This window comes from Schistocerca serialis, chromosome 4 (assembly GCF_023864345.2).
Source record: "Schistocerca serialis cubense isolate TAMUIC-IGC-003099 chromosome 4, iqSchSeri2.2, whole genome shotgun sequence".
In the NCBI taxonomy this organism is placed as follows: domain Eukaryota; kingdom Metazoa; phylum Arthropoda; class Insecta; order Orthoptera; family Acrididae; genus Schistocerca; species Schistocerca serialis.
Genome location: NC_064641.1, coordinates 578,713,043 through 578,740,362, shown reverse-complemented (window position 1 = coordinate 578,740,362; position 27,320 = coordinate 578,713,043). Strand labels below are relative to the sequence as shown.

General features: G+C 41.6%; 1 protein-coding gene across 1 annotated transcript in view; it reads left to right on the top strand.

Annotated features, from left to right (window-relative positions):
- LOC126474614 (diuretic hormone receptor-like) overlaps positions 1 to 27,320 on the top strand; it is a gene marked incomplete at its 5' end in the record, with an annotated part of 214,567 nt that overhangs the window by 59,610 nt on the left and 127,637 nt on the right. The window contains one exon of the mRNA XM_050102090.1: positions 9,158 to 9,251. Coding sequence (XP_049958047.1) covers positions 9,158 to 9,251 — 94 coding nt within the window. The remainder of the gene's footprint in view (positions 1 to 9,157; positions 9,252 to 27,320) is intronic.

Below are 27,320 nucleotides of genomic sequence, written 5' to 3'. Positions count from 1 at the left end.
CATTCTCAACACCGACGGTTTTGAGATTCCCGATTCTCGCGCAATCTGTCTGCTACTGATATGCGGATTAGCCACGGCACCAGCTAAAACACCAACTTGGGCATCATCATTTGTTGCAGGTCGTGGTTGACGTTTCACATGTGGCTAAACACTTCCTGTTTCCTTAAATAACGTAACTATCCGGCGAACGTTCCGGACACTGGGATGATGTCGTCCAGGATACCGAGCAGCATACATAGTACACGCCCGTTGGGCATTTTGATCACAATAGCCATACATCAACTCGATATCGACCTTTTCCGCAATTGGTAAACGGTCCATTTTAACACGGGTAATGTATCACGAAGCAAATACCGTTCGCACTGGCGGAGTGTTACGTGATACCACGTACTTATACGTTTGTGACTATTACAGCGCCATCTATCACAAAGCGAAAAAAGTGGTCCAACTAAAACATTTATATTTCTTTACGTTCTACACGAATATGATATAATAATGGGGGTTCCTATTTAAAAAAAACGCAGTTGATATCAGTTTGACATATGGCAGCGCCATCTAGCGGGCCAACCATAGCGCCATCAGGTTTCCCGCTTCAAGCTAGACGAGTTTCGTTCTATGTAGTTTTTTCGTTTGATGCTTATTTCGTGAGATATTTGGCCCAGTCACTATCACTTTCACTATCACTTTCACACTATGAAGTTTCATCACATAGAGGTATGTATACAAAGATGGCGATATTACAACCATAAAAAAACCAAAGACTTCCACTCTCAGAGCTATTTCATTATGTACATGTATGTGACAGTAGAAATTTACAAATTGCTAATTTTACATTACTTACTACTTACACTGAAAGAGAACTGATAAAATTAAGATAAATAAATAAAGCAGTCAGTTTTAAAGTGTTACTGCAGTGATATTACGTAAATATTATGGTATACAGTGAAACAAAAGTAAATGGTAAGGGCCAGATGTACGTAAGTAAATATTACAACTGTACATGTATTATGGCATACGTGAAACCACAGTAGGTGGGTTGGGATGGATGTGAACATATAAATATTACAACAGTGGACTTTTTGCTTTACTTTAAATTGGAATGTAGATGAATGAAATTTTGAAGAAAGGCTGCATTAACTAACTCTGTTTGTTCATTGAGGAGACTTTCTGGTGATTTGCTTTGATGTACATACATTTCAATCTCATTTCATTTCCTCAAGCAAATTCTTAAGGCTACCTTTCTCAGCATGGCGCAATACTTGTCCATGGTCTTCAATGTTCTTTATCCCATGACTGTTAGTAGTTGTGTGCATGGCAGATGTGGATTTTGAAATGTTGTTCACACGTATGGCATCTATATGCTCTTTAAACTATGTCTCAATGCTTCTTCCAGTTTGTCCTCTATAGTAAGTGAGGTAACTTTGACAGCTGAGGTTGTATACGCCAGATTTTGTGTGTGTGTGTGTGGGGGAGGGGGGGGGGCTGTTATTCATTAAGCTGTGAAGTGCTAACTGCTGGAGTTTGTTGTTTGTGTTTCAAATAGGTTACATATTTTATAGGATATGCTCCCTAGGGAAGATAGTGCAATATATTTTCTGCTATTTTCTACTGTGTCTTGTGTAAGTAGCATGTTTGTCTGGTATGCATCTTTGTAGGTGAATGGTTTTTGTTTTTTTGTGATTCATTGTTTGAGGCTATGGTTTTAATGATACTGATTTCTTTTTCTTTTTCAACTGGTTCAAGTGGAATTTTGTGTAGGTGGTTCAGCTTTGATCTAAAATATGCCAGCTTATGTTGATCTGGATAACAAGATGAGCTGGTGATACATATGTCAGTGAGTGTTGGTTTTCTATAAATCTCAAAAGCGTGCTTATGGTTTTTGCTGGGGATTTTTACCTCTAAGAAATTGATGCTGTTGCTGTTCTGATGTTCAATACTTAAGTTGATGTTTTTTGTGCATGCTACTCAGATTTTTGCTAATGTGTCTAATTCCTCATTGGTGACATCAAAAAGTATAATTTTATCATCATCACATCTTTTGTAGTAGATGACTTTTCTGGTGATGTGACTGTTAGCTTCAAAAAGTGATTTATGTAAATATCTGCTAACATCCTAGCTAGACTCTACCCATTGCCGACCCACCTTTCTGTTTTTATATTTTTTTATTGAAACTGACGTAATTCTAAGACAGTACCAAGGTGAGTAACTCAACGAGCTCACAGATCTCTCTCACGGTTAGTTTCTTATGTTTCAGTAGATCGTTTCTAAGTACGTTTATGGTATCCTCTATAGGGGCGTTAGTATAAAAGTTTACAATGTCAAGTGATGTAAATGTGTCTGTTGGTGGAATGTAAACATCTATAATTTTGACAATAAGTTCGTATGTGTTGTTAGCTGAGAACTTTTTGTAAATGTATGATAGGTATTAAGCAGATCAAGCAGTTTTTTATTTACCCTACATGAAGAACAGTTCCTATTAGCTTTCATTATTGAAGCTTTATTCTTAGATAGTTTGGAACGTTTGGAACGTTTCGATCACTGTTTCTGCGTGAACTGTTGTTTTTGAGGTGTATTGTTATTACGTTATTGGCATTGAAGGCCTGAACATTGACATTGGAATTTAATTTAGCAGCATCACATGCAAGTTTAGTAGATGCAGTAAGGCTCCTCAAGTTATTGGCATTAATTCTTGGCTCTACGTTATGCTTTAGACCTTTGTTTATGAGAGTAAGTTCATTGTTTGAAAAACTGATGTTAGTTGAGTTAATAGTTCTTTCATGAAACTGATGTAAGCTATCATATGAGTTTTGGAGGGGAGGTTCGCATTCTTCATTTTCAAAATATCTAGTTTTTTTCTTATGCCTACAGAATACTTTCTGCTGTTCTTTTTCAGTAATGTTCTCTGTGTTTTGTAAGATGTAGGAGGATCGAAGGCTGGAGAGGCAATTTCCAAGTTGCAAGTGTAGACTGTACTCCTGCGGTTAAAAAGACGTTGTCTCACGTTTTGTTTTGGTTGTAGGCCATCACCACCCGAAGCAGATTTCGTCAGATGGGGAAACAAAAGGCAAAATCTAATGTAAAACGTGAACTAGCCGTCTGAAGATGAACTTGGTGGTTCGGAACCGGTAACGACGCTGTTTAAATAAATAAACAGTATTGTAAAATGTGGCTGGTTGCTGTAATCTTCTGTGTAGGAGTCAACCCATATTCTATACACAGCCGCAGGCTCAAAATAACAGTTATTGACAAAATAGCATGATCCTAAAGAGCTTAAACTATTCTACAGTGAGGCGACAAAAGTGATGGGATGCCTCGTAATATCGTGTCGGACCTAAATTTCCCCGGCGTACTGTAGCATCTAGATATGGCATGGACTCATCAAATAGATGGAAGACCCCTGCAGAAATATTGAGCCAAGCTGCCTCTATAGGCATTCATAATTGCGTCAGTGTATTGCAGGGTATTGCAAGGATTTCTGCGCGAATTGATCTCTCGATTATGCCCCATAAATGCTCAACGAAATTCATGTCGGGCAATCTAGATGGCCAAAACTTTCGCTCAAATTCTCCAGACTGTTCTTCAAACGAATCGCGAACACTTGCGTTCCGGTGACATGGCGCATTGTCATCCATAAAAATAACTTAGTTGTTTGGTAACATGAAGTCCAAGAAAGGTTACAAATGGCCTCCAAGTAGCAGAACATAACCATTTGCACTGAATGATCGGTTCAGTTGGACCAGAGGATGCAGTCCATTCCATGTAAACACAGTACACACCGTTATGGAGCCACCACCAGCTCGTACAGTGCCTTGTTGACAACGTGGTGCATGGCTTTGTATGGTCTGCGCGCCACTCGAAACCCCATCATCAGCTCTCACCAAATAAAATCGGGACTCATATGACCAGGCAACGGTTTCCGGTCGTCTAGGGTCCAACCGACATGGTTACGAGCCCAGGAGAGGCACTGCGGGCCATGTCGTGTGTTAGCAAAACCTGTCGCATCGGCTGACTGCTGTCATAGCCCTTCAACTCCAAATTTCGCCCCTCTGTCCAAACGGATACGTTCTTCAAACGTGCGACACTGATTTCCGCGGCTGTTTCACGCAATGTTGCTCGTCTGTTAGCACTGGCAACTTCACGCAAACGCTGCTGCCCTCTGCAGTTACGTGAAGGCCTTCGACCACTGCGTTGTTCGTAGTGAGAGATAATGCATGAGATCTGGCATTCTCGACACACTTATGACACTGTGGGTGCCTGAATGTCGAATTCCCTAACGATTTCCGAAATGAATGTCCCACGCGTTTAGCTCCAATTACCATTCCGCGTTCAAAGACTGTTAATTCTCGTCATGCGGGCATAACCACGTCGCAAACCTTTTCACATGAATCACCTGAGTACAAATGACAGATCCACATATGCAGTGCCCTTTTGCGCTTGTGTATACGATTGATTCTACCGCCATCTGTATATGTATATATCACTATCCCATGACTTTTGTTACCTCACTGTATAGTATACTTTAGTAGTTGTAGATTATCATCCTGGTTTCTTTGCAAATCTTCCTACCAATAATCAGGTAAAAATGGGAATACATTATGTTGGCCATTTTGGCCAGCTCTCTTCTACATGCTATAGATGTCACGTCAAGGAGGTGCTCTTAACTGCGTAAACAGGGCATATTCCTATGTGAGGCAGTGTTACGCTCTTAAGGCAATGGAAGTCGACAGGAATGTTGATGAATTTATGCCCTAAATAAACTTCCTTATTTAGCTGTACATATGAAATGTAACATTGTCAGTCTAGACGTAGCGGACGAACAATTTCGATATCGCGCTGCAGCGCTGAACAGAGTTAACGTTTTCAGCCTTCGCAGAATACCTCTTCCGCTACTACATAATTCAGTTTTAATCATTTAAAACTAATGGATCTGACTAATCTAAATCGAGCAGCGCGGCAGGCAAAAGCTGTTATAAATAACCCGCTTCATGCGAAATGATGAGATTTTCAGTCTGCAGCAATCAATTTGCCACGCACAGAGCGCCGGCCTCCTGCAATGGCGTCCGCATGCGCGTGTGACCCCGTGGTATTTTTAGGTTTTTTTTGTCCTCTGCAGTGCTGTCGTTTTGTCTGCGGCCGGTTTCGGGATTCGAGCACACAGCCATTTGTCAGGGGCGACCGGAGACGTAATCTGGTCGGCGCCGGCGTCGGCCTAATTGGTTTACCCGGGGCGCTGCGAATGGCCACCTCGCCGCCCTAATTACAGCGCAATCCGTCCCGCGGGCAAACAGGTGCGAACCGGACCCTGCACATGGCTGATTTTTATTCGCCGCGAAAGGGGCATGATTTTCAAAGACCATCGCACCCACGTTAATATTCTTTTTTATGTTATTTCTTATATTATAAGGTATGAAGGGGAAATAGAGATTGACAAGGGAATGAAACAGAGTTGTAGCCTATCCTAGATGTTATTGAATCTGTGCACTGATCAAGCAGTAAAGGCAACCAAAGTAAAGTTTGGAGTAGAAATTAAAGTTCAGGGAGAAGAAGTAAAAACTTTGAGCTTTGCTGATGACATTCTAATTCAGTCAGAGACAGCAAAAGACTTGGAGGAGCAGTTTAACGGAGTGCGTAGTGTCTTGAAAGGAGAATGGCAGACGGACATCAACAAAAGTAATACAGTATAGTCGGATATAGCCGAATTAAATCAGGTGATGCTGAGGGAGTCAGATTAGGAAACGAGACACTTGAAGTAACAGAAGGGTTTTGCTATTTGGGCAGCAAAGTAGATGATGATGGCTGAAGTAGAGAGGAAATAAAAAGTAGACTGACAATGGCAAGAAAAGCGTTTCTGAAGAAGAAAGTTTGGCAGTATCGAATATAAATTTAGGTGTTAGGAAGTCTTGTCTGAAAGTTTTTGTATGGAGAGTAACGGTGTATGGAACTGAACCATGGACGATAAGAGAAGAGTTTGAAATGTTGTGCTCCAGAAGAATGGTGACGATTGGATGGGTGGATCACGTAATCAATGAGGAGATGAAAGAAGTTTGTGTCACAGCCTAAGAGAAGGGATCGGTTGGTACGACACATTCTTAGACATCAATGGATGGAAGGAGGTAAGTGTGGGGGGCTCAAATGGTTCAAATGGCTCTGAGCGCTATGGGACTTAACATCTGAGGTCATCAGTCCCCTAAAACTTAGAACTACTTAAACCTAACTAATCTGAGGACATCGCACACATCCATGCCCGAGACAGGATTCGAACCTACTACCGTAGCGGTCGCACGGTTCCAGACTGAAGCGCATAGAAGCGATCGGCCACACCGGCCGGCTAAGTGTGGCGAGTAAAAATCATAGGGGAAGACCAAGAGATGAATACAATAAGCAGATTCAGAAGGATGTGGGTTGCAGTAGCTATTCGGAGATGTATAGGCTTGCGCAGGACAGAGTAGGATCAAACAGGTCTTCGGACTGAAGACCACAACAAAAACAACAACATATTGTAATTGTACTCGTTACTGTACCAATGTGGGCGCTACACTAACCACCCAGGTGACGATTTTTAAGAGTGGGAACCTATCCGAGCATTGTTTACGAATATTGATACAACCAAGAACGTATACTGGTTTACAGCTGAAGACACTGGAGGGGGGAATCGTAGAGGTTTCGTGGAAAGAGCAGAGTTTGACAAAATGAAGCACAATCTCTTACAAAAATAAAAACAAAAAACTTGTGAGAAACTGTGGTTTATTAATCGCTAAATGTATTAATGGGACCAGATTATAACTGGCGTCCTGCATAGCTGAGCGAAGAGCCTGACTGACTACTGTTAGGAGGATTCATTTCAGTTACCGGTACTGTCAGGCGTTTTTATTTGCTGGGAAGGCTGGCAGGGGACCCATTCAGCCTTGTGATGTCCGTTTAGGAGCTACTGGAGTGATAAGTAGCAGCAGAAATATTTGGGAAGATGACAACAGCCGGAAATTTCATGACCTTAGCAGTTAAGTCCCATAAGATTTCACACACATTTGAACATTTATTTTTTGCTCTATACAGTATCTCATACTGCACGACTGATAACGCCTCTTACCACATCTGCTGACATTATGGCTGGTTTTTGTGTATTTTTTAGTTATAAAATATCACTTCTCCACACTACTTGAATATGACACAAGACATAAAGTAAACACAGACACTTTTGAAGTTCAGCTTGAGTAATATCTTATTAATCCATGCCATTTAGGCATGATCATATTACATATGCTTTATATTTTATAGAAATAGTTTTCTGTTGTGAAGTATCGTCTTAAATTGAATTTCTTTTGTATTATTGCATTGTATGTATTAATAGTGTTTTCCTATTGGTATATTGAGCACAGAAGTACACTTAAAAGTGGAATTAATCATAAACGATACATTCTCTCACATTATCTAAAACATTCTGACAATGTTGAAGTAGTTAACCGATTCCACACCTGTAGAAACCTACTGGTACTTAGTTAAAGACATCGTCATATCAAGTTTGATGTGCATTTTCATCCGGTAAGGATCCGCAAAGATAAACTTTTGGTGACTTAAGGTTAGAGTTAAAAGTGTGTGATCCCAAGTAAACTGCGGATGACGTTTTTATGAATTCAGCAGAATACGTTATAGTGTACTTGCAACACGTTATGCAGTTTTGTTGGTCGTTTTACTTATATTGCAACTGAAAGGTGTCTCAGGTGTTGCAAAAGATACCAGATGCGATGGACACTTCCCCTTCGGAGCGAGCAGATGCAAAAAATTATGTTCAAACTGCCGGTTGCTAGAGTGGGTGTCTTTTCTTAGGGATCAGTCATTAATACATTTTGAAGAAGCTAGTATAAAGGTATCATAACTCGTCGCCAGTAACAATCTTGTGAGGGAATGCTCAGTGAGTGAACTGATGACATTCACACAAAATGCAGTAATAGTCACCCTTTTGATTTTTGGACTTGGCTGGACATAGAATTCTGAGGGGTGCACAGCCTTATCGACCACCTAAACCCAACGTCTCAGAATTAGTCCCAACGGTCGTAGGCCGGTGGCCAGGTTTTACGTCTAAGACTGTATGTATGGTGTGTTGAAACGAAGACGTTTACTGTCAAGTTAAAGATTAATTCTTCTGGTATGTTATTCTAATATTATCAAAAATGTTCAAATGTGTGTGGATTCCTAAGGGACAAATCTGATGAGGTCATCCGTCCCTAGACTTACACACTACTTAAACTAACTAATGCTAAGAACAACACACACACCCATGACCGAGGGAGGACTCGAACCTCCGGCGGGAGGGGCCACGAAATCCGTGACATGCCGCCTTAAACAGCACGGCCACTCCGTGCGGCCTAATATAATTTTCGACCAGTGTTGCATCGCCTAGAAGAAATGTCTCACTGATTAGTACACTTTGATGCTGATTCGACTTCTACAGAGTATTGAAGCTCTACAGATACTCTGTTAAGATCACATCTGACAGTGGTTGTAGAAACACGTTATCCGACATCTAATTCTGTGTTGTATTGGATCATTACGTTTAACAGAACTAGCCTCTCGAATATTAGGCAAGAAATGAATATTGGTTATTTTATCCAAGTGGGATCTTGTGAAATCCGCGGCCGTTAATGATAGCTGGTGAATGGCGCAACCATCCCCAAATAACTTTTAAAGTTTATTTTAGTGCCATAACTGGTTTCGGGCTACCATGCCCATCTTCAGATATCCAATATTTTCGTTAGATAGATGTTTTCATCAACAGCATGTCGCCGGCTCCATTGGTTTGTTTTCTCGCACATTTAATCTTGTCCAGTCTGTTGCCACGAGTCACGTAAGCAGTATATCCCTCCATAGATCTAATGCTGCAGTTCTTTGTTGGTGCTGCTGTTCCAACTAGTAATCGTCGAACAATCGACTTTCGAATGTCAGGCATATTTCGTCTTGTGTCACCTTTGTCGAGCAAAATCAAAATTAGAAAAAGTAAAAACGAGTTTATGTTGTATTAAATTTTTTTTTGGCGGTAGCAAACCATAGCTGCTGTGAGTTCTTCCATCGCCATACTGGTACCATTCCTCATAAACGTGTCAGCTTGAAATATTATCATAACAAACAACACAACGATAACTAATATTTCGGTTCTTCTCAGATCGCTGTGCAGACTGATGCCACATCATGCGTCGCGCTCATCTTGCTGCTCCACTATTTCCATCTCACCAACTTCTTCTGGATGTTCGTGGAGGGTGAGTACTGCTAAATGAAGATCTAGTTAGCCTCGTAATAGAAAAAGAAATATACAGATTTCTTACAGAACAAGGTAGGTGATTCAATACATTACACCCGAATGGCGCTTCATTCCAAAGTAGACCAGTAAATGCGTCTTAAACTTGGTGGATAGCAGTAAATCTAAACGTTTTCAGACAGTAATATCGTAGGGGGAAACAGATAACGCCATAATAGGCTCTGGAAATAGGAGTGTTTAATATGGCAAGCAGCTTACTTTGGAACGAACTTTCCTCATGGATTTAACATGTATCCTATATTGGATATCTGTTTGTCTCACTCCTCTCTTTTAGTGTAGATGGCCTTTCCTTTTTTCAGAAAATGTATCATTGTGTCCCCCTGATAGATCTTCGTTTTAGTTTACATGCGGGTGAATATTTCCTGTCGAGTAATCGATAACTATTTAGATAAATTTCTGGCTGTTCAAGTCAACAACATTACCAGTTTAGCTGTGAAAACGCACATACACGATGACTCACAGGCCGATAGTATGTGGGACATTCCTCCTCCTAGGTTCATATAACGTTGTAACACGAAAAGATACCATCGTGGAAATGAGAAGAGCTATAAACTAGGATTACTCAAGTGCGAACTCTGTAATGAAAGGGCGAAAATTATCTAAATAGAAAAGGCTATGTGGCGGAAACATATATTTTAAATAATGAAACATTCTTATGAAAAGTATTTACGTAATTTAGCTTCCACTGAACATACCGAAAACATTGAAGAACTTAGTTAGTGTGTTTTCAGTGGATTATGCAACAAACGAACAAATATCAAGAACACCACAGCAGAAGCGAATGTCATACTTTCCTCGTCTGGTAAATTCATTCTGCTCCACACGCTGTATCCTTGAGGTTTACAGTGAGAACATTAATAAATATTAAAATCATTGCGAATATTACTTGCACATGAGTAGGATGTTCACAGTGTGACGTTAATACCATTGCTACTGCTACTATTTCAGTACTGACAAACATAATAATCAAGTGCAATAGGTATGTACTTGAGTATGTAAAATGCACTCTACTTGAATTTGAAACTGGCCAACGTAACAAAATTATATGACTGAATGTGTGCAATTTATCCTTTTGTGTTTGTTGACTATTAACGCTTGTTATCATTCTACTTTTATGATTTACCTCACAGGAGTAATGATGCACAATAGACTGTCATAACAATTCCTGTTTTGCCTAATGAATAAAGAGATTCAGAAACGTAGCTAGAAAGACTTGTAGACTTAGAGAGAGCTTTTGGCAATGTTGACTGGAATACTCTCTTTCAAATTCTAAAGGTGGCAGGGGTAAAATACAGGAAGCGAATGGCTATTTTCATTTTGTAGAGAAACTAGATGGCAGTTATAAGAGTCGAGGGGCATGAAAGGGAAGCAGTGGTCTGGAGAATCCTATCCAAAATGCTCCAAACTTTCTCAATTGGAAGAGATCCGGCTACCTTTAGAAAGCACTAAGACAAGTAATAGAAACTCTCCTCGTGTGGGTGTGGGTATTATCTTGCTGAAATGTAAACCTGTGGTGGCTTGTCATGAAGGACCATAGAACAGTGTATCGAATATCGTCGACGTACCGCAATGATGTAAGGGTGCCGCGGATAACAACCAAAGGGGTCGTGCTACGGAAAGAAGTGGCACCCCAGACCATTACTCCTGGTTGTCAGGCCTTATGGTGGACAACAGTCAGGTTGGTATCCCGCCATTGTCTGCGACGTCTCCCAATACATAGTCGCTGGTCGTCGGATTAGAGTTTGAAGCAGGGCTCGTGACTGTGAACCATTCTACTCCAATCAGCGAGCTCCCAGGCCGAAGACGTCTCTGGAAACACCCAGGACAGTGGTGGAGTACTAACCTGACTGTCGCCATCTGTGCAGCCCGACTATCGGGAGTGATAGTCTGGGCTGCCATTCCATTTCATAGCAGGACCCCCTGGTTGTCATCCTCGGCACCCTAAAAGCACAGCGGTACGTCGATGATATTTTACGCTCCGTTTTGTTTCCCTTCATGGCAAAGAACATGAGCTTGCATTTCAGCAAGATAATGCTCCCCCGCACAGAGGGAAAGTTTTTACTGCTTGTCTTCATGCTACATAAACCATACCTTGGGCACCATAATTGCGGGATCTGTTACCATTACAGTACGTTTGTAGCACTGCGGCCAGGGCCTTCGAACCGTCTCGGGATTTTTTCGATCTCATGCGCCGGGCAGAATCTGGCTCGATATACGCCAGGAGGACATCCAACAACTCCATCAATTAATTCCAAGCTGAATAATTGTTTGCATAGGGCCAGAGGTGGACCAACGCGTTATTGACTTGCTGAATTTGTGGGGCTCATTTTCTTCAATAAATCATTCAATTTTTCTTGAAGTGTAATCACATCTCTGTCTGTACATGAACATCATATCTACAAATGTCGGTCCCATACCAAAGATTTCTTCGCGTGCGTCGATTTTTTCTTTTCTGCGTTAGAATGTGCATAAAGACGGAAAGATATCATTGCCTGTCGACTGGTAATCACTGTTGGAGTCTCGTCTGCGTCATTATATTTTTCGTACTTTCCTTTCAATTTGGATACCAACGTCACAGAAACATGAAGTTCATCTAATATATGCAGATTATCAGAAATCTCATTGTAATTTTTATGAATAATGTAAGTTTTATTACTTTTCATTACATTGTTGTTGTTGCGGTCTTCAGTCCAGAGACTGGTTTGATGCAGCTCTTCATGCTACTCTATCCTGTGCAAGCTTCTTCATCTCCCAGTACCTACTGCAACCTTCATCCTTCTGAATGTTTTTCGTGTATTCATCTCTCGGTCTCCGTCTACGAATTTTACCCTCCACGCTGCCCTCCAATACTAAACTGGTGATCCCTTGATGCCTCAGAATATGCCCTACCAACCGATCCCTTCTTCTAGTCAAATTATGCCACAAATTTCTCTTCTCTCCAATTCTGTTCAATACCTCCTCATTAGTTATTTGATCTACCCATCTAATCTTCAGCATTCTTCTGTAGCACCACATTTCGAAAGATTCTATTCTCTTCTTCTCTAAACTATTTATCGTCCATGTTTCACTTCCATATATGGCTACACTCCATACAAATACTTTCAGAAAGAACTTCCTGACACTTAAATCTATACTCGATGTTAACAAATTTCTCTTCTTCAGTAACGCTTTCCTTGCCGTTGTCAGTCTACATTTTATATCCTCTCTACTTCGACCATCATCAGTTATTTTGCTCCCCAAATAGCAAAACTCATTTACTACTTTAAGCCTCTTATTTCCTAATCTAATGCCCGCAGCATCACCCGAATTAATCCGACTACATTCCATTATCCTCGTTTTGCTTCTATTGATGTTCATCTTATATCCTCCTTTCAAGGCACTGTCCATTCCGTTCAACTGCTCTTCCAAGTCCTTCGCTGTCTCTGACAGAATTACAATGTCATCGACGAATCTCAAAGTTTTTATTTCTTCTCCATGGATTTTAAATCCTACTCCGAATTTTTCTTTTGTTTCCTTTACTACATAGTCAATATACAGATTGCATAACATCGGGGATAGGCTACAAACCTGCCTCACTCCCTTCCAAACCACTGCCTCCCTTTCATGCCCCTTGACTTTTATAACTGCCATCTGGTTTCTTTACATATTGTAAACATCCTTTCGCTCCCTGTATTTTACCCCTGCCACCTCCAGAATATGAAAGAGAGTATTCCAGTCAACATTGTCAAAAGCTTTCTCAAAGTCTACTAATGCTAGAAACGTAGGTTTGCCTTCCCTTAATCTATTTTCTAAGATAAGTCATAGGGTCAGTATTGCCTCAAGTGTTCCAACATTTCTACGGAATCCAAAGAGATCTTTTTCATTCGTCTGTAAAGAATTCGTGTTAGTATTTTGCAGCCGTTACTTATTAAACTGATAGTTCGGTAATTTTCACATCTGTCAACATCTGCTTTCTTTGGGATTGGAATTATTATATTATTCTTGAAGTCTGAGGGTATTTCGCCTTTCTCATACATCTTGCTCACTAGATGGTAGAGTTTTGTCAGGCCTTGCTCTCCCAAGGCTGTCAGTAGTTCTAATGGAATGTTGTCTACTGCCGGAGCCTTGTTTCGCCCTAGGCCTTTCAGTGTTCTGTCAGACTCTTCATGCAGTATCATGTCTCCTATTTAACTTTCATCTACATTCTCTTCCATTTCTATAATATTGTCCTCAAGAACATCGCCCTTGTATAGACCCTCTATATATTCCTTCCACCTTTCTGCTTTCCCTTCTTTGCTTGGAACTGGATTTTCATCTGAGCTCTTGATATTCATGCATGTGGTTCTCTTTCCTCCAAAGGTGTCTTTAATTTTTCTGTAGGCAGTATCTATCTTACCCCTATTGATATGCTCCTCCACATCCTTAGATTTGTCCTCTAGCCATCCCTGCTTAGCAATTTTGCCCTTTCTGGCGATTTCATTCTTTTGACGTTTGTATTCCTTTTTGCGTGCTTAATTTACTGCATTTTTATATGTTCTCTTTTCATGAATTAAATTCAATATCTCTTCTGTTACCCAAGGATTTCTATTAGCCCTAGTCTTTTTATCACTGCTACCTTCACTATTTCATTTCTCAAAGCTACCCATTCTTCTTCTACTGTATTTTTCCCCCCATTCTTGTCAATTGTTCCCTAATGCTCTCACCGAAGTTCTCTACTACCTCTGGTTCTTTCAGTTTATCCAGGTCCTATCTCCTCAAATTCCCAGCTTTTTGCAGTTTCTTCAGTTTTAATCTACAGTTCATAACGAATAGATTCTGGTCAGAGTCCACATCTCCCCCAGGAATTGTCTTACAATTTAAAACCTGGTTCCTAAATCTCTGTCTTACCATTATATAATCTATCTGAGGTCTTCCAGTATCTCCAGGCTTCTTCCATGTATACAACCTTATTTTATGTTTCTTGAACCAAGTGTTAGCTTTGATTAAGTTATGCTCTGTGCAAAATTCTACTAGGTGGCTTCCTCTTTCATTCCTTAATCCCATTCCATATTCACCTGCTACGTTTCCTTCTCTTCCTTTTCCTATTATCGAGTTCCAGTCGCCCATGACAATAAAGTTTCGTCTGCCTTCACTATCTGAATAATTTCTTTTACCTCATCATCCATGTCATCAATCTCTTCATTATCTGCGGAGCTAGTTGGCATATAAACTTGTACTACTGTGGTAGGCATGGGCTTCGTATGTATCTTGGCCACAATAATGCGTTCACTATGCTGTTTGTAGTAGCTTACCCACATTTCTATTTTACTATTCATGATTAAAACTACTCTTGCACTACCCCTATTTGATTTTGTGTTTATAACCATAAAGACACCTGACCAGAAGTCTTGTTCCTCCTGCCTTCGAACTTCACTAATTCCCACTATATCTAACTTTAACTTATCCATTTCCCTTTTTAAATTTTCTAACCTACCTGACCGATTAAGGGATCTGACATTCCACTCTCCAATCTGCAGAACGCCAGTTTTCTTTCTCCTGATAACAACGTCCTCCTGAGTAGTCACCGCCCGGAGATCCGAATGGGAGACAATTTTACCTCCAGAATATCTTACCCAAGAGGATGCCATCATCATTTAACCACACAGTAAAGCTGCATGCGTTCGGGAAAAATTACGGCTGTAGTTTCCCCTTGCTTTCAGCCGTTCGCAGTACCAGCTCAGCAAGGCCGTTTTGGTTAGTGTTACAGGGTCAGATCAGTCAATCATCCAGACTGTTGGCCCTGCAACTACTGGAAAGGCTGCTGCCCCTCTTCAGGAACCACACGTTTGTCTGGCCTCTCAACAGATACCTGCGGTACGGCTATCTGTATCGCTGAGGCAAGCAAGCCTCCCCACCAACGGCAAGGTCCATGGTTCATGGATCTACTACAAATTGTACGCAAGATTCCAATTTCCATTGAAAATATTGTTTCTTAATTACAGCCCTTTTGTAAAGGATTGTTTAAATTAAAAAATAACATTGCAAGTTCATGTTTCTTCTCCATTCCGTGTTTTCGCGTCATAGTAATGTTCATGGAACATGCACATAGTCTTAAAATTTTACCATGGATCAGCATAGTGGGTTCGTTATAGTTCAACGTTTTACCACATAATCAAACGGCTCATCGGAAAGATGACTGTGCTGTAGTGTATTAAGGTAGATCGGAATCCTTCAAAGTCGATTTTCTCGTGAATTTTTTTTTAAAGTCGCATTAAACTTCTTTGACATATTGACATTTGCGTTCTGAACATCATGTACCATAAATGTAAAAAATATACAAGAAAACGATTGCCCTATGGTCTCCTAAGTGCAAACACAGCGTTGTCCTGCGAATGGCTGCTTCAGTATGGGAACACTACACTAGTACCAGTGATCGGTCTGGCTATTTTTGTGAGTCTGTGTTCGCGCTTTGAGAGACAGCGCACTCTTCAGAGAATGCAAATTTATTTCTACGACTCCCATTTTGGTTGAAAAAACCGGAAATTTCTTGTGGAATATTTTCAAACATTCCTGCTTCGTCTCGTATAGTTTCATTGACTTCCGACAGGTGGCAGCGCTGTACGGAGCTGTTAAAATGGCGTCTGTAACGGATGTGCGTTGCAAACAATGGGCAGTGATCGAGTTTCTTTTGGCGGAAAACCAGGGCATCTCAGATATTCATAGGCGCTTGCAGAATGTCTACGGTGATCTGGCAGTGGACAAAAGCACGGTGAGTCGTTGGGCAAAGCGTGTGTCATCATCGCCGCAAGGTCAAGCAAGACTGTCTGATCTCCCGCGGGCCGGCCGTGCACAACTGTGACTCCTGCAATGGCGGAGCGTGCGAACACACTCGTTCGAGATGATCGACGGATCACCATCAAACAACTCAGTGCTGAACTTGACATCTCTGTTGGTAGTGCTGTCACAATTGTTCTCCAGTTGGGATATTCAAAGGTTTGTTCCCGCTGGGTCCCTCGTTGTCTAACCGAACACCATAAAGAGCAAAGGAGATCCATCTGTGCGGAATTGCTTGCTCGTCATGTGGCTGAGAGTGACAATTTCTTGTCAAAGATTGTTACAGGCGATGAAACATGGGTTCATCACTTCGAACCTGAAACAAAACGGCAATCAATGGAGTGGCGCCACACCCACTCCCCTACCAAGAAAATGTTTAAAGCCATACCCTCAGCCGGTAAAGTCATGGTTACAGTCTTCTGGGACGCTGAAGGGGTTATTCTGTTCGATGTCCTTCCCCATGGTCAAACGATCAACTCTGAAGTGTATTGTGCTACTCTTCAGAAATTGAAGAAACGACTTCAGCATGTTCGTAGGCACAAAAATCTGAACGAACTTCTCCTTCTTCATGACAACGCAAGACCTCACACAAGTCTTCGCACCCGAGAGGAGCTCACAAAACTTCAGTGGACTGTTCTTCCTGCACCCTACAGCCCCGATCTCGCACAGTCGGATTTCCATATGTTTGGCCCAATGGAGGACGCAATCAGTGGGCGGCACTACGCGGATGATGAAGAATATATTGATGCAGTACGACGTTGGCTCCGACATCGACCAGTGGAATGGTACCGTACAGGCATACAGGCCCTCATTTCAAGGTGGCGTAAGGCCGTAGCATTGAATGGAGATTACGTTGAAAAATAGTGTTGTGTAGCTAAAAGATTGGGGAATAACCTGGTGTATTTCAATGCTGAATAAAACAACCCCTGTTTCAGAAAAAAAAGTGTTGCATTACTTATTGAACTGCCCTCGTACCTCCACTACACTCCATTACACATCTGTCATCAGTATTTACATCAGTTGTCGCAATGTGGGACTGATACAAGGAGGTCGTCGTAGTACTATTTATGTTTCAGAAATATTTAAAAAGTGGTATATGCAACGCAGAGCCATAGTGAGCCACAAAATGTCTCGTCGGCTGTGACATTAGAATGTAATAGCTCTCTTTAGCCTTCTAAGTATTGATCCTAGGTTAACATTTCGTACGTCGTGATTGCCTGTGATCAAGAGACTAATTGAAAAAAAGATTCACGATAAAAAACATCACAAACTATGACTGTTATGAATATGGTACAAAAGCATTTTTGAGCAATTTATGTCTTCAATTACTCACGTAGCATAGTACCGTCCACTGATGCTTAATGTGGATTTTTGTAGTGCAGGTTTGATGCTAGGAATGGCAATCTTGTTACCAACGTCGATATGATACAGCGGCAAACGTAAATCATTTTCTAAATCTGTTCGTCTCGATTACTCAGGTGCAACTTGTAGGAGTGATGTTCATATCACAAAACTGATACTCTAGTTTCGCCGAAGCTGCAATGGCCGTGTACTAGACGGGGCTTGTTCTTTTCCTTAGCCTCGTCCGTTCCAAGCTAGTGCTCGTCCGTATATTCGGATGTTTATTGCTTAAACGATAACACATAAATTTCCGCTGTCATTACAAACATAACTGGCGATACAGTAGGTTCGGTCCAGATATATCTATGGCTCAAATACTGCGGGACCTCATTTGAAACAATTGACGAAGAATATAATGCTGTGAAATAGTGTGGCCAACCATATGATTGTGATCTGTGTTCTCATAGGATACATATTGCAGCCTGTGGCGTTGCACACGGTGGAACAGTCACTGCCACACATGTTCCTGGGACGAATTTTCGACCTTTCAACTGCTTGCCTTCATTCAGTCGTTTTGGCTGATATTTACATGTACATCCAACGTTCCCCATCATTTAACTAGTGACGATGTACATTCATGACACTGTCAATATATAGGATGTAACTTCCATAAGTGTAGATATTTTTCTTGGTGACTGAGGATATTGTACTAAACAACATTACGTCAGTATTTACATCATTTGCAGACTAATAACTACAGCTGTTAGGAGTAGTATGTTTTGAAAGTTAGTTAGTATCTCCAAGTACATGTGGCAATAGCAGGCCAATAATGCTTATTTTCCCCTGGACAAAACGTCAGGTACTGAAGTGTGAACAACGGTTAATCAATGCTGAAGGCGTAGTCCACTTGAAAGAGCAGTTATGTGTGGAAAACATCAGATAGTAAATTATATGACGTGTTTGCAAGAAGACTGTTTGATGCAGAGGAAAAACAATCAACACGTTGATGTGTGTAGATGTATAAAAATATCTGCAATTATAACCATTACATTTTGTATACACTTTTCGAAAACTTGTCGAAATGATACAGTTGATGAAAATATATAAGAGGTTAAAAATCGATATATTCGATATGTCCGATGTATTATATATCAGAGAAAGTGACTTAGATTTTCTAGAAGTTATTGGGCTGTGCACAGGGAACTTTCTCATTTAAATTTGCTTTGTGAGATTGTTGATACAAAATTTGTCGAAAAGATTTTTGTAAAAAGATACACTAGTCCTTAAGAACAGGAACATGAATTCCGAAAAGGAAGTTGGAGGATCTGACGAGTGCAGCGTAAATTCATTTACTCTGAAGTGCAACAGTTTCTCACTGAATACGTAGTTCCTTAAAGCGTCTGCGTCTATTGGTGACAGATCATGGGGTAGCAATTGCGTAACAAGAACTGTCTGATTTTATAATTCTACATCTACGTGATAACTCTGCTGTTCACAATAAAGTGACTTGCAGAGGGTTCAATGAACCACCTTCAAGCAGTCTCTCTACCGTTCCCTTCTCTAACGGCACGCGGAAAAAAGAGCACTTAAATTTTTCTGTGCTAGCCCTGATCTCACTTACTTTATCGTGATGATCATTTCTCATTATGTAGGTGGGTGCCAACAGAATGTTTTCGCAATCAGAGGAGAAAACTGGTGATTGAAAATTCGTGAGAAGGTCTCGTCGCAACGAAAAACGCCTTTGTTTTAATGATTGGCACTCCAATTCACGTATCATGTTTGTGACACTATCTTCCCTGTTTCGCGATAAAACAAAACGAGTTGCCCTTCTTTGTACTTTTTCGATGTCATCCGTCAGTCTCACCTGGTGCGGATCCGACACTGCACAGCAATATTCCAGAATAGAGCGCACAAGCGTGCTGTAAGCAGTCTCTTTAGTAGACCTGTTGCACCTTCTAAGTTTTCTGCCAAAGAATCGCAGTCTTTGGTTTGCTCTACCCACAATATTATCTATGTGATCGTTCCAATTTAGGTTATTTGTAATTGTAATCCCTAAGTATTTAGTTGAACTGACAGCCTTCAGATTTGCGTGACTTATCACGTAATCGACATTTAGCTGATTTTTTTAGTACTCATGTGAATAACTTCACACTTTTCCTTATTCAGGGTCAATTGCCACTTTTCTCACCATACAGATATCTTATCTAAATCAATTTGCAAGTTGTTTTGATCATCTGATGACTTTATAAGACGATAAATATCAGCATCATCTGCAAACAATCTAAGACGGCTACTCAGATTGTCTCCTATGTCGTTGATATAGATGAGCAACAATAGAGGGCCTATAACACTTCCTCGGGGTACGCCGGATATTACTTCTATTTTACTCAATGACTTTCCACCTATTACTACGAACTGTGGTCTATCTGACAGGAAATCACGAATGCAGTCGCACAACTGAGGCGATACTCCGTAGGCACGCAGTTTGGTTAGAAGACGCTTGTGAGGAACGGTGTCGAACGCCTTCTGGAAATATAAAAATATGGAATCAATTTGACATCCCCTGTCCATAGCACGTACTACTTCATGAGTATAAAGAGGTACCGTAGCTGTGTTTCACAAGAACTATATTTTCTGAAACCGTGCTGATTATGTGTCAATAAATCGTTTTCTTCGAGGTACTTCATGATGTTCGGATACAGTATATGTTCCAAAATCTCCGTTAGTATAAAGGCCTGTAATTCAGCGCTTTTTCCCTACTTCTATTTATGGGTATTGGTGTGACTTGAGCAGGTCTTCAGTTAGTCTTGATAGTATAGCTAGGATGTTAACATGCTGTGTACGGACGCAGAAGGAGCTGGCCGCAGTTTACAAACAGCTGAATGTCCTTTTGGCTACGTCATTCGCCTTCAGGCTGCTGCCTCGGAGTGTAGTGGTGGCGGAGAATCTGGCACGTCGCCTGGGACGCCTCAGGTGTTGCTTGTTTTGCCCATGGGCTCTTCTTCCAAGACCCCCCCCCCCCCCCTAGAGAACCCGACGTGACGGATCCGCCCTCACAGCAAAGTGAGTGGCGGGTGGTAACGCGTTCGCGTCGCACGAGGCGGAGGGCCAGTGTGGGGACTGGGCACCTGGTCTCGCCCATTCACCCTTCAGCAGGGTCCGAGCAGGCACACGGGGGAGGGTTATTCGGAGCTACAATGTTATGTGCGTAATGGAGCACCTCAGGCAGATAGCGATCAGGGCTAGAAAGAAAGCCAATGTGTAGTCCGTATGTTTGCCGGGGCCTAGTCCGAGATATGGAGGCGGCCTTCACTGTCGTTATCGAGCGTGCAGGGTGCAGTCATCGGGATGTTGTGGCTCACGTCGGCACCGACGACGTCTGTCGCTTGGGTTCTGAGGCGATCTACAGTTCGTACAAGCGGAGGCGGAAGTCATGGAAAAACTGCTGGCCTCGCGCCTGCAGTGCAAGCATAGCTCACAATTTGCAGTGTAATTCCCAGAGTTGATTGGGGACCTGTGATTTGAAGCTGAGTGGAGGGTCTCAACCAAAGGCTTCGTCTACTCTGTGACGGTCTTGGCTGCGGATTTCTAGACCTGAGTTATCATGTGAGCATTTGTATGTCTCCCCTTGATAGGTCAGGGATGCACTACACAAAGTAAGCAGATACTTGGGTAGCCAAGTAGTTGTGTAGTGCACATGAGGGATTTTAGGCTAGGCAGTAGGTTCTCTGGCGAACACTCACAAGACGATATGCAGCAAGGGAGGTCAAATGGCGTTCAGAATAAAGACACTTAGACTGTCACAATTTTGTCAGTAAACTGCCGAAGTATTTGTGATAAAGTTCCCGAATTTGCTGCCCTCCAGAAAAGTTCTCACACTCCAACTAATCTTGGGAGCCAGAGCTGGTCGAAACGCGAGTTGGAAAGGTCTGAGATATTTAGAGAGTTGAACGTACGAGGTGCGGCTAGAAAAAAACCGGACTGATGCTGGAAAAAACATTGATTTACAATTATTTACAATTTCATGTTATATCCTTCAATGTACTCTCCTCCTCGGTCTCTACACCGCTCCATACGAATTTTCCACTGTTCATAGCAATGCTGCAGATCATTTTCGGTAAGTCCATACATTACTTCCGTCGCTTTTTCTTTTACTGCTTCAACAGTCTCAAATCTAGTTCCTTTCAAAGCTGACTTGACTTTAGGGAAAAGAAAAAAGTCACAGGGGGCCAAATCAGGTGAGTAGGGTGGATGATCTAAGATGGGAATGTTGTGTTTTGCCAAAAACGTCTTCACTGACAACGCAGTGTGAGCTGGGGCATTATCTTGGCGAAGGATCCATGACTTTTTTCTCCACAAATCGTTCCGTTTTCTCCGTACTCGCTCACGTAGGGTAGCCAGGACGCTAATGTAGTAATTCTGATTCACTGTTTGTCCCTCTGGTACCCAATCAATGTGCACAATCCCTTTGATGTCAAAAAAAACAATCATCATTGCCTTGAATTTCGAGTTTGACATTCGTGCTTTTTTTTGTCGTTAAGAACCAGGAGTTTTCCAATGCATCGATTGGCGTTTAGTTTCGGGATCGTAAGTACAAAACCACGATTCATCGCAAGTAATAACATTTTGTAAGAAGGTGGGATCACTTTCAATGTATTCCAGGATGTCAGAACAAATCATTCTTCGGCGTTCCTTCTGTTCAATTGTGAGACACTTTGGAACCATTTTTGAACACACTTTGTTCATGTTGAAACTTTCATGAAGAATCTGCCTAACACTTTCCTTTTCAATCCTGTTAATTCAGACACTGCTCTGATTGTTAAACGGCGATCTTGTCAAACAAGTTTACCGATTTTTTCAATGTTTGCATCAGTTTTTGCTGACAATGGTCTGCCAGTGCGAGTGTCATCACTGGTGTCTTCGCGGCCATCTGTAAATCGGTTAAACCATTCAAACACTTGTGTTCGCGATAAACAATCATCGTCGTACACTTGTTGTAACATTACAAACGTTTCACTTGCAGATTTTCCTAGTTTGAAACAAAATTTGATGTTAACACGCTGTTCTTTCTGTACACTCAACATTTTCCGACGCACAGACAAAACGTCAACTACTTAAAACAGACGCCACGGGCAGACTGAGTGCAAGAGGCAGATGAAACTCGAGCAGTAGGCGGAGCGAGAGTCACGTGACAGGCCACGCGACTCTCAGCCTTATTGCATTCGTTTTATTGTTTTACCAGTACTAGTCCGGTTTTTTTCTAGCCACACCTCGTATATAGGAAATACAGATTAGAGGCCGTAAGAGTGGGAGTGTTCATTGCAGTTGACAAAAGTATTGTCTCTATTGAGATCTAAGTTCAGTGTGACATTGAAGTCACCTGGTGACATGTAACTGGTGTAGATGAAACCAAGTTAATTGTTGGATGTTTTTACCGGCCAACCGACTCTGATGCGACAGTTCTAGAGCCATTCATAGAAAGTCTATGGTCAATTGCTCGTAAATAAAGTGAGTCATTCAATGCCAGATGCAGACGATTTAACCCGCCGAATATAGACTGCGATGTCTCTGGATTCATTGCGGGGGTACACACAGATAGTCATGTGAAATACTTTTGAACTCGTTTTCTGAAGATTGTGTTGAGCAGCTAGGCTGTCAACCCACACACAACGAAAATATCTTAGACCTTGTAGCTACGAACAGGCCAGACGTTATCGACAATGCCATTATAGCAACTATAAGAAAGTTAATAAATCAGTCACGAAGACTAGGAGATTATGTTTGCTAGGCTGAGCAGATAATCATTTATTAGCATCTCGGTTAGACAGTGAATTTGCCCAACTTAGTTCCAGTAAAATGGGATTAGAGGAATTATGTCCAGTAAAATGGGTGTAGAGGAATTACGGTCTAAGTTTAAAAGACAGTAAATCGTGGTCTGGAGAGTTACGTGTTATGGAAAAGACTCACCATGGTTAAGTACCGAAATTCGGTGGATACTGAGGAACCAGTGGCTGTTGCCCTCTCGGTTCAAGAGGGAACGCCCAAATGATGACAAACGAAGGTTAGTAGAGATTCGTGCGTCTGTGGAAAGGTCTATGCGCGAAGCATACAACTACCACCGTCACACCTTAGCAAAAGACCTGGCACATAACCCGAAAAATATTCTGGTCTTACGTAAAATCGGTGAGCGGTTCTAGGGTTTCCATTCAGTCCCTTGTTGACCAGTCTGGTGTGGCAGCTGAAGATAGCATAACGAAAGCCGAAGTTTTACATTTCACGTTCAATAAATCGTCCACACAGGAAATTCGTACAAACATACCGTTATTTGACTATCGGACAGCATATTAATAAGCATATCTGGCGTAGAGAAAAAACTGGAGGACTTTAAAGCAAATAAATCACCAGTGCGGATGGAATCCCAGTTCGATTTTACAAAGAGTACTCTACGGCACTGGGCCCTTATCTAACTTGCATTCACCGTGAATCTTTCACCCTGCACAAAGTCCCTAGCGACTGCAAAATATTGCAGGTGACTCCAGCGTATAAGAAGGGTAAAGCAACGGACCAACAAAATTATTGATCAATATCCCCAACTTCTGTTTGCTACAGAATCTTTGAACTTATTCTCAGTTCGAATATAATAAACTTTCTTTAGACTTAGCAGCTTATGTCCATGAATCAGCATGGTTTTAGAAAGCATTGCTCGTGTGAAACTCAGCTTGATCTTTTCTCAAATGATATACTGGGATTAATGGATGAAGGGCAACAGGAAAATTCCATATTTATGGATTTCCGGATAGCAATTGACAGGTGCTCCATTGCAGTCAGTTAACGAAGGCACGAGCACATGGAATAAGTTTACAGAAATGTGAGTGGCTAGAAGACTTGTTAAATAATGAAACCCATTATGTTGTCCTCAGCGGCGAGTGTTCATCAGAGGAGGGCCCAGGGTAGTGTTCAAATGTTCAAATGTGTATGAATTCCTAAGGGACCAAACTGCTGAGGTCATCGGTCCCTCGACTTACACACTACTTAAACTAACTTATGCTAAGAACAACACACACACACCCTTGCCCGAGGGAGGACTCGAACCTCCTCCGAGAGAGGCTGGGCCATCAGTGACATGGCGTCCTAGACCGCGTGAACACTCCGCACGGCCAGGGAAGTGTGAGAGGACCGCTGTTGTCTGTATATACATAAATGGTTTGGCAGACAGAATGGGCAGCAACCTGCGGTTTTTTTGCTGATGATGCCATGGTGTACGGTAAGGTGTGGAAGTTGAGTAACTGTAGGAAGATACGTCTTAGACTAAATTTACAGTTGGTGTGACGAATGGCAGTTGGCTATAAATGTGGAAAAAATGTATTTAATGCGGATGAGTAGGAAGATCAAACCTATAATATTCGGATAAAGTATTACTAGTATCCTGGTTGACACAGTTAGGTCGTTTAAATATCTGGGGGTATCATTGCAAAACGATATGAGGTTTATCGAGCACGTGAGAATTGTGCTAAGGAAAGCAAATGGTCAGTTACGGTTTATTGGGAGAATTTTAGGAAAGAGTGGTTCAACTGTAAAGGAGGCCGCATATAGGAGGCTGGTGCGACCTATTTTTGAGTACTGTTCGTAAGTTCGGGATCCGTACCAGATCTGATTGAAGGAAGACATGAAAGCAGTTCAAAGGTGCGCTGCTAGAATCGTTACCGGTTGGTTCGAACATGTCAGGTGTTACGGACATGCATGGGGAACTCAAATAGGAATCCCTGGAAGAAAGGCGACGTTCTTTTCGAGAAAAACTGTTGAGAAAATTCAAAGAACAGGTGTCTGAAGCTGTCTGCCGAACGATTCTACTGCCGCCAGCTTACATGACAAGAAGTGGTACAGCGTACCAAGCACCATCCGGTGGCTTGTGGAGTATCTGTGTAGATGTAGATGTAGACGAAACACACTGGATATTATGAGGATCGCTGAAATAAGATAGGAACAGAGTGGACAAATTGTAAGTGACGAATTCCGAGCATCTTAAAATATGTTTTTGGTTGGGGTCCGCCTTCAGTAAAACACAATTTTGTTTTTTGCCCAGACATTTTTCACTGCAGTTGCAGCATGATCAGCGTCTTTTTTATTATTATGGCTTCTTACCACATGGTGTGGTATTCTTGCTGTATTACGTTTTTACAGCGTCTGTTTTTCATTACAGTTTGACACCTGCAACGTTTGCTTTTTCGTCATCTTCTTCATTGACAAGTTCTGTGACTGTCACTGTTTACCAGCTGTAATCACGTCTGGGACAAAAACAAAATTGTGTTTTGCTAAAGACGGTCCCCACCCAGAAACATATGTTATTGTTAAAGCAAACACAGATAAATGAGCTTCAACCTCAATATGATTAGCCGAGCATCTTATTCTGGAACAGTATGTAACATTCGTGGCGTCCCTCAGATGTTTATGTACATACCAAACAGTAATCATAAGCCGTTCTAAAATGGTGATCGCATACCCTTCTTCACTGAGAAGTATGTCCAGTTTCTCATTCGCTACAGTAGGTAACATTGGTACGCCCCTCAACATGAACGACGGCTACTCCTAATTTTGGGTGTATCAGAATCTGAACGCATAGTACTACAATCTCAGTTATCTCCATGTTTGTTAACGCTGTAATTTTGTAATATTATCTGCTCACGCGGTAATGAGTGGGAGGAAAGTAATATCGTATGCAACTACATTCTCAGATTATAAGAACATTCGTGAAAAATTTGCACGAAATGTGATCTTAGAACAAATCCATCCTGACAGTCGTAACAGTCTCTCACCAGTAATATGAAATAAGTAACGTCGTCCGAAGAAGTGACAGCGAAGGAAACGTTAACAATTCGGAAATATCTGCCCATTGACTTTGCAAAAGTGACGACAGGAACAATAAACTAAGCAAAAACCTGGAATAAAGACAATACATGCCAGCTGACGCACAGAGGAAATTAAATTTCAGCATCTAATATGCTGTGAAACTGTTATCCTGCTGCATTTCGCAAAACCAGGCACGTTTTCAATTTTGTGTCACGTCTGATAATCTTTGACGGGGCATCAGATTCACAGCGTGCTGATGACAGATGAATGACGGTTGCGAATGGATGTTGAACGAGTGTGTTGCGAATCAGTTCTGAAAACAGAAACACCAGAGAAGCATTAATCACCAGTCTAAAGCGAAAGGAAAGCGTGTAGTATTAATGGAACTAGAAACTTCGCAATTGCAGTTGTCATCAATAATTACACATATCAGTACAGATACGATGGATATCCGAGAGATGTGGGACATGTACATGTATGTTATTAGCGTGACAAACTTTCCGTCTTAATTGAGCAAACATGTTATCCGCTCCCTTCACATCCGGTTATCATGTATTTCTCGGAGATATGAAGTTACTTCATCGGAAAAACGAACTGTATTAAGGTAGTCACTGTCTACACCTGGCTCCAACATGTTCCTAGCATCTGGCTGCAAAACTTCTAGGAGCTGCATTTTGTACGCGTGGAAATGCAGCCAGATGTGGAAATATTCATCACAATGCTCTGAGGTACGCCTCTTTCTCTGGAAGCACGACCCGCTAACCTCCGCAGACTCCCTTGAAATAGCGTACGCACCATGTCAACGGTGTCGTACCTCACTTCAGGATTACCACGTCTTGCCTTGTTACCAAAATTGCCGGTAATTTGAAACTTTTTGTACTGTCTTTTGATGTTTCTCACATCTGGCGGATTTTGACCATACGCACATCGGAACATTCGCTGAATTATAATAGGCGACTATATTTCATGAAACCACAACATTGAGCTTTCTTCTGCCTGGAAGACATTGTGACGTCAGCACTTGTAAATT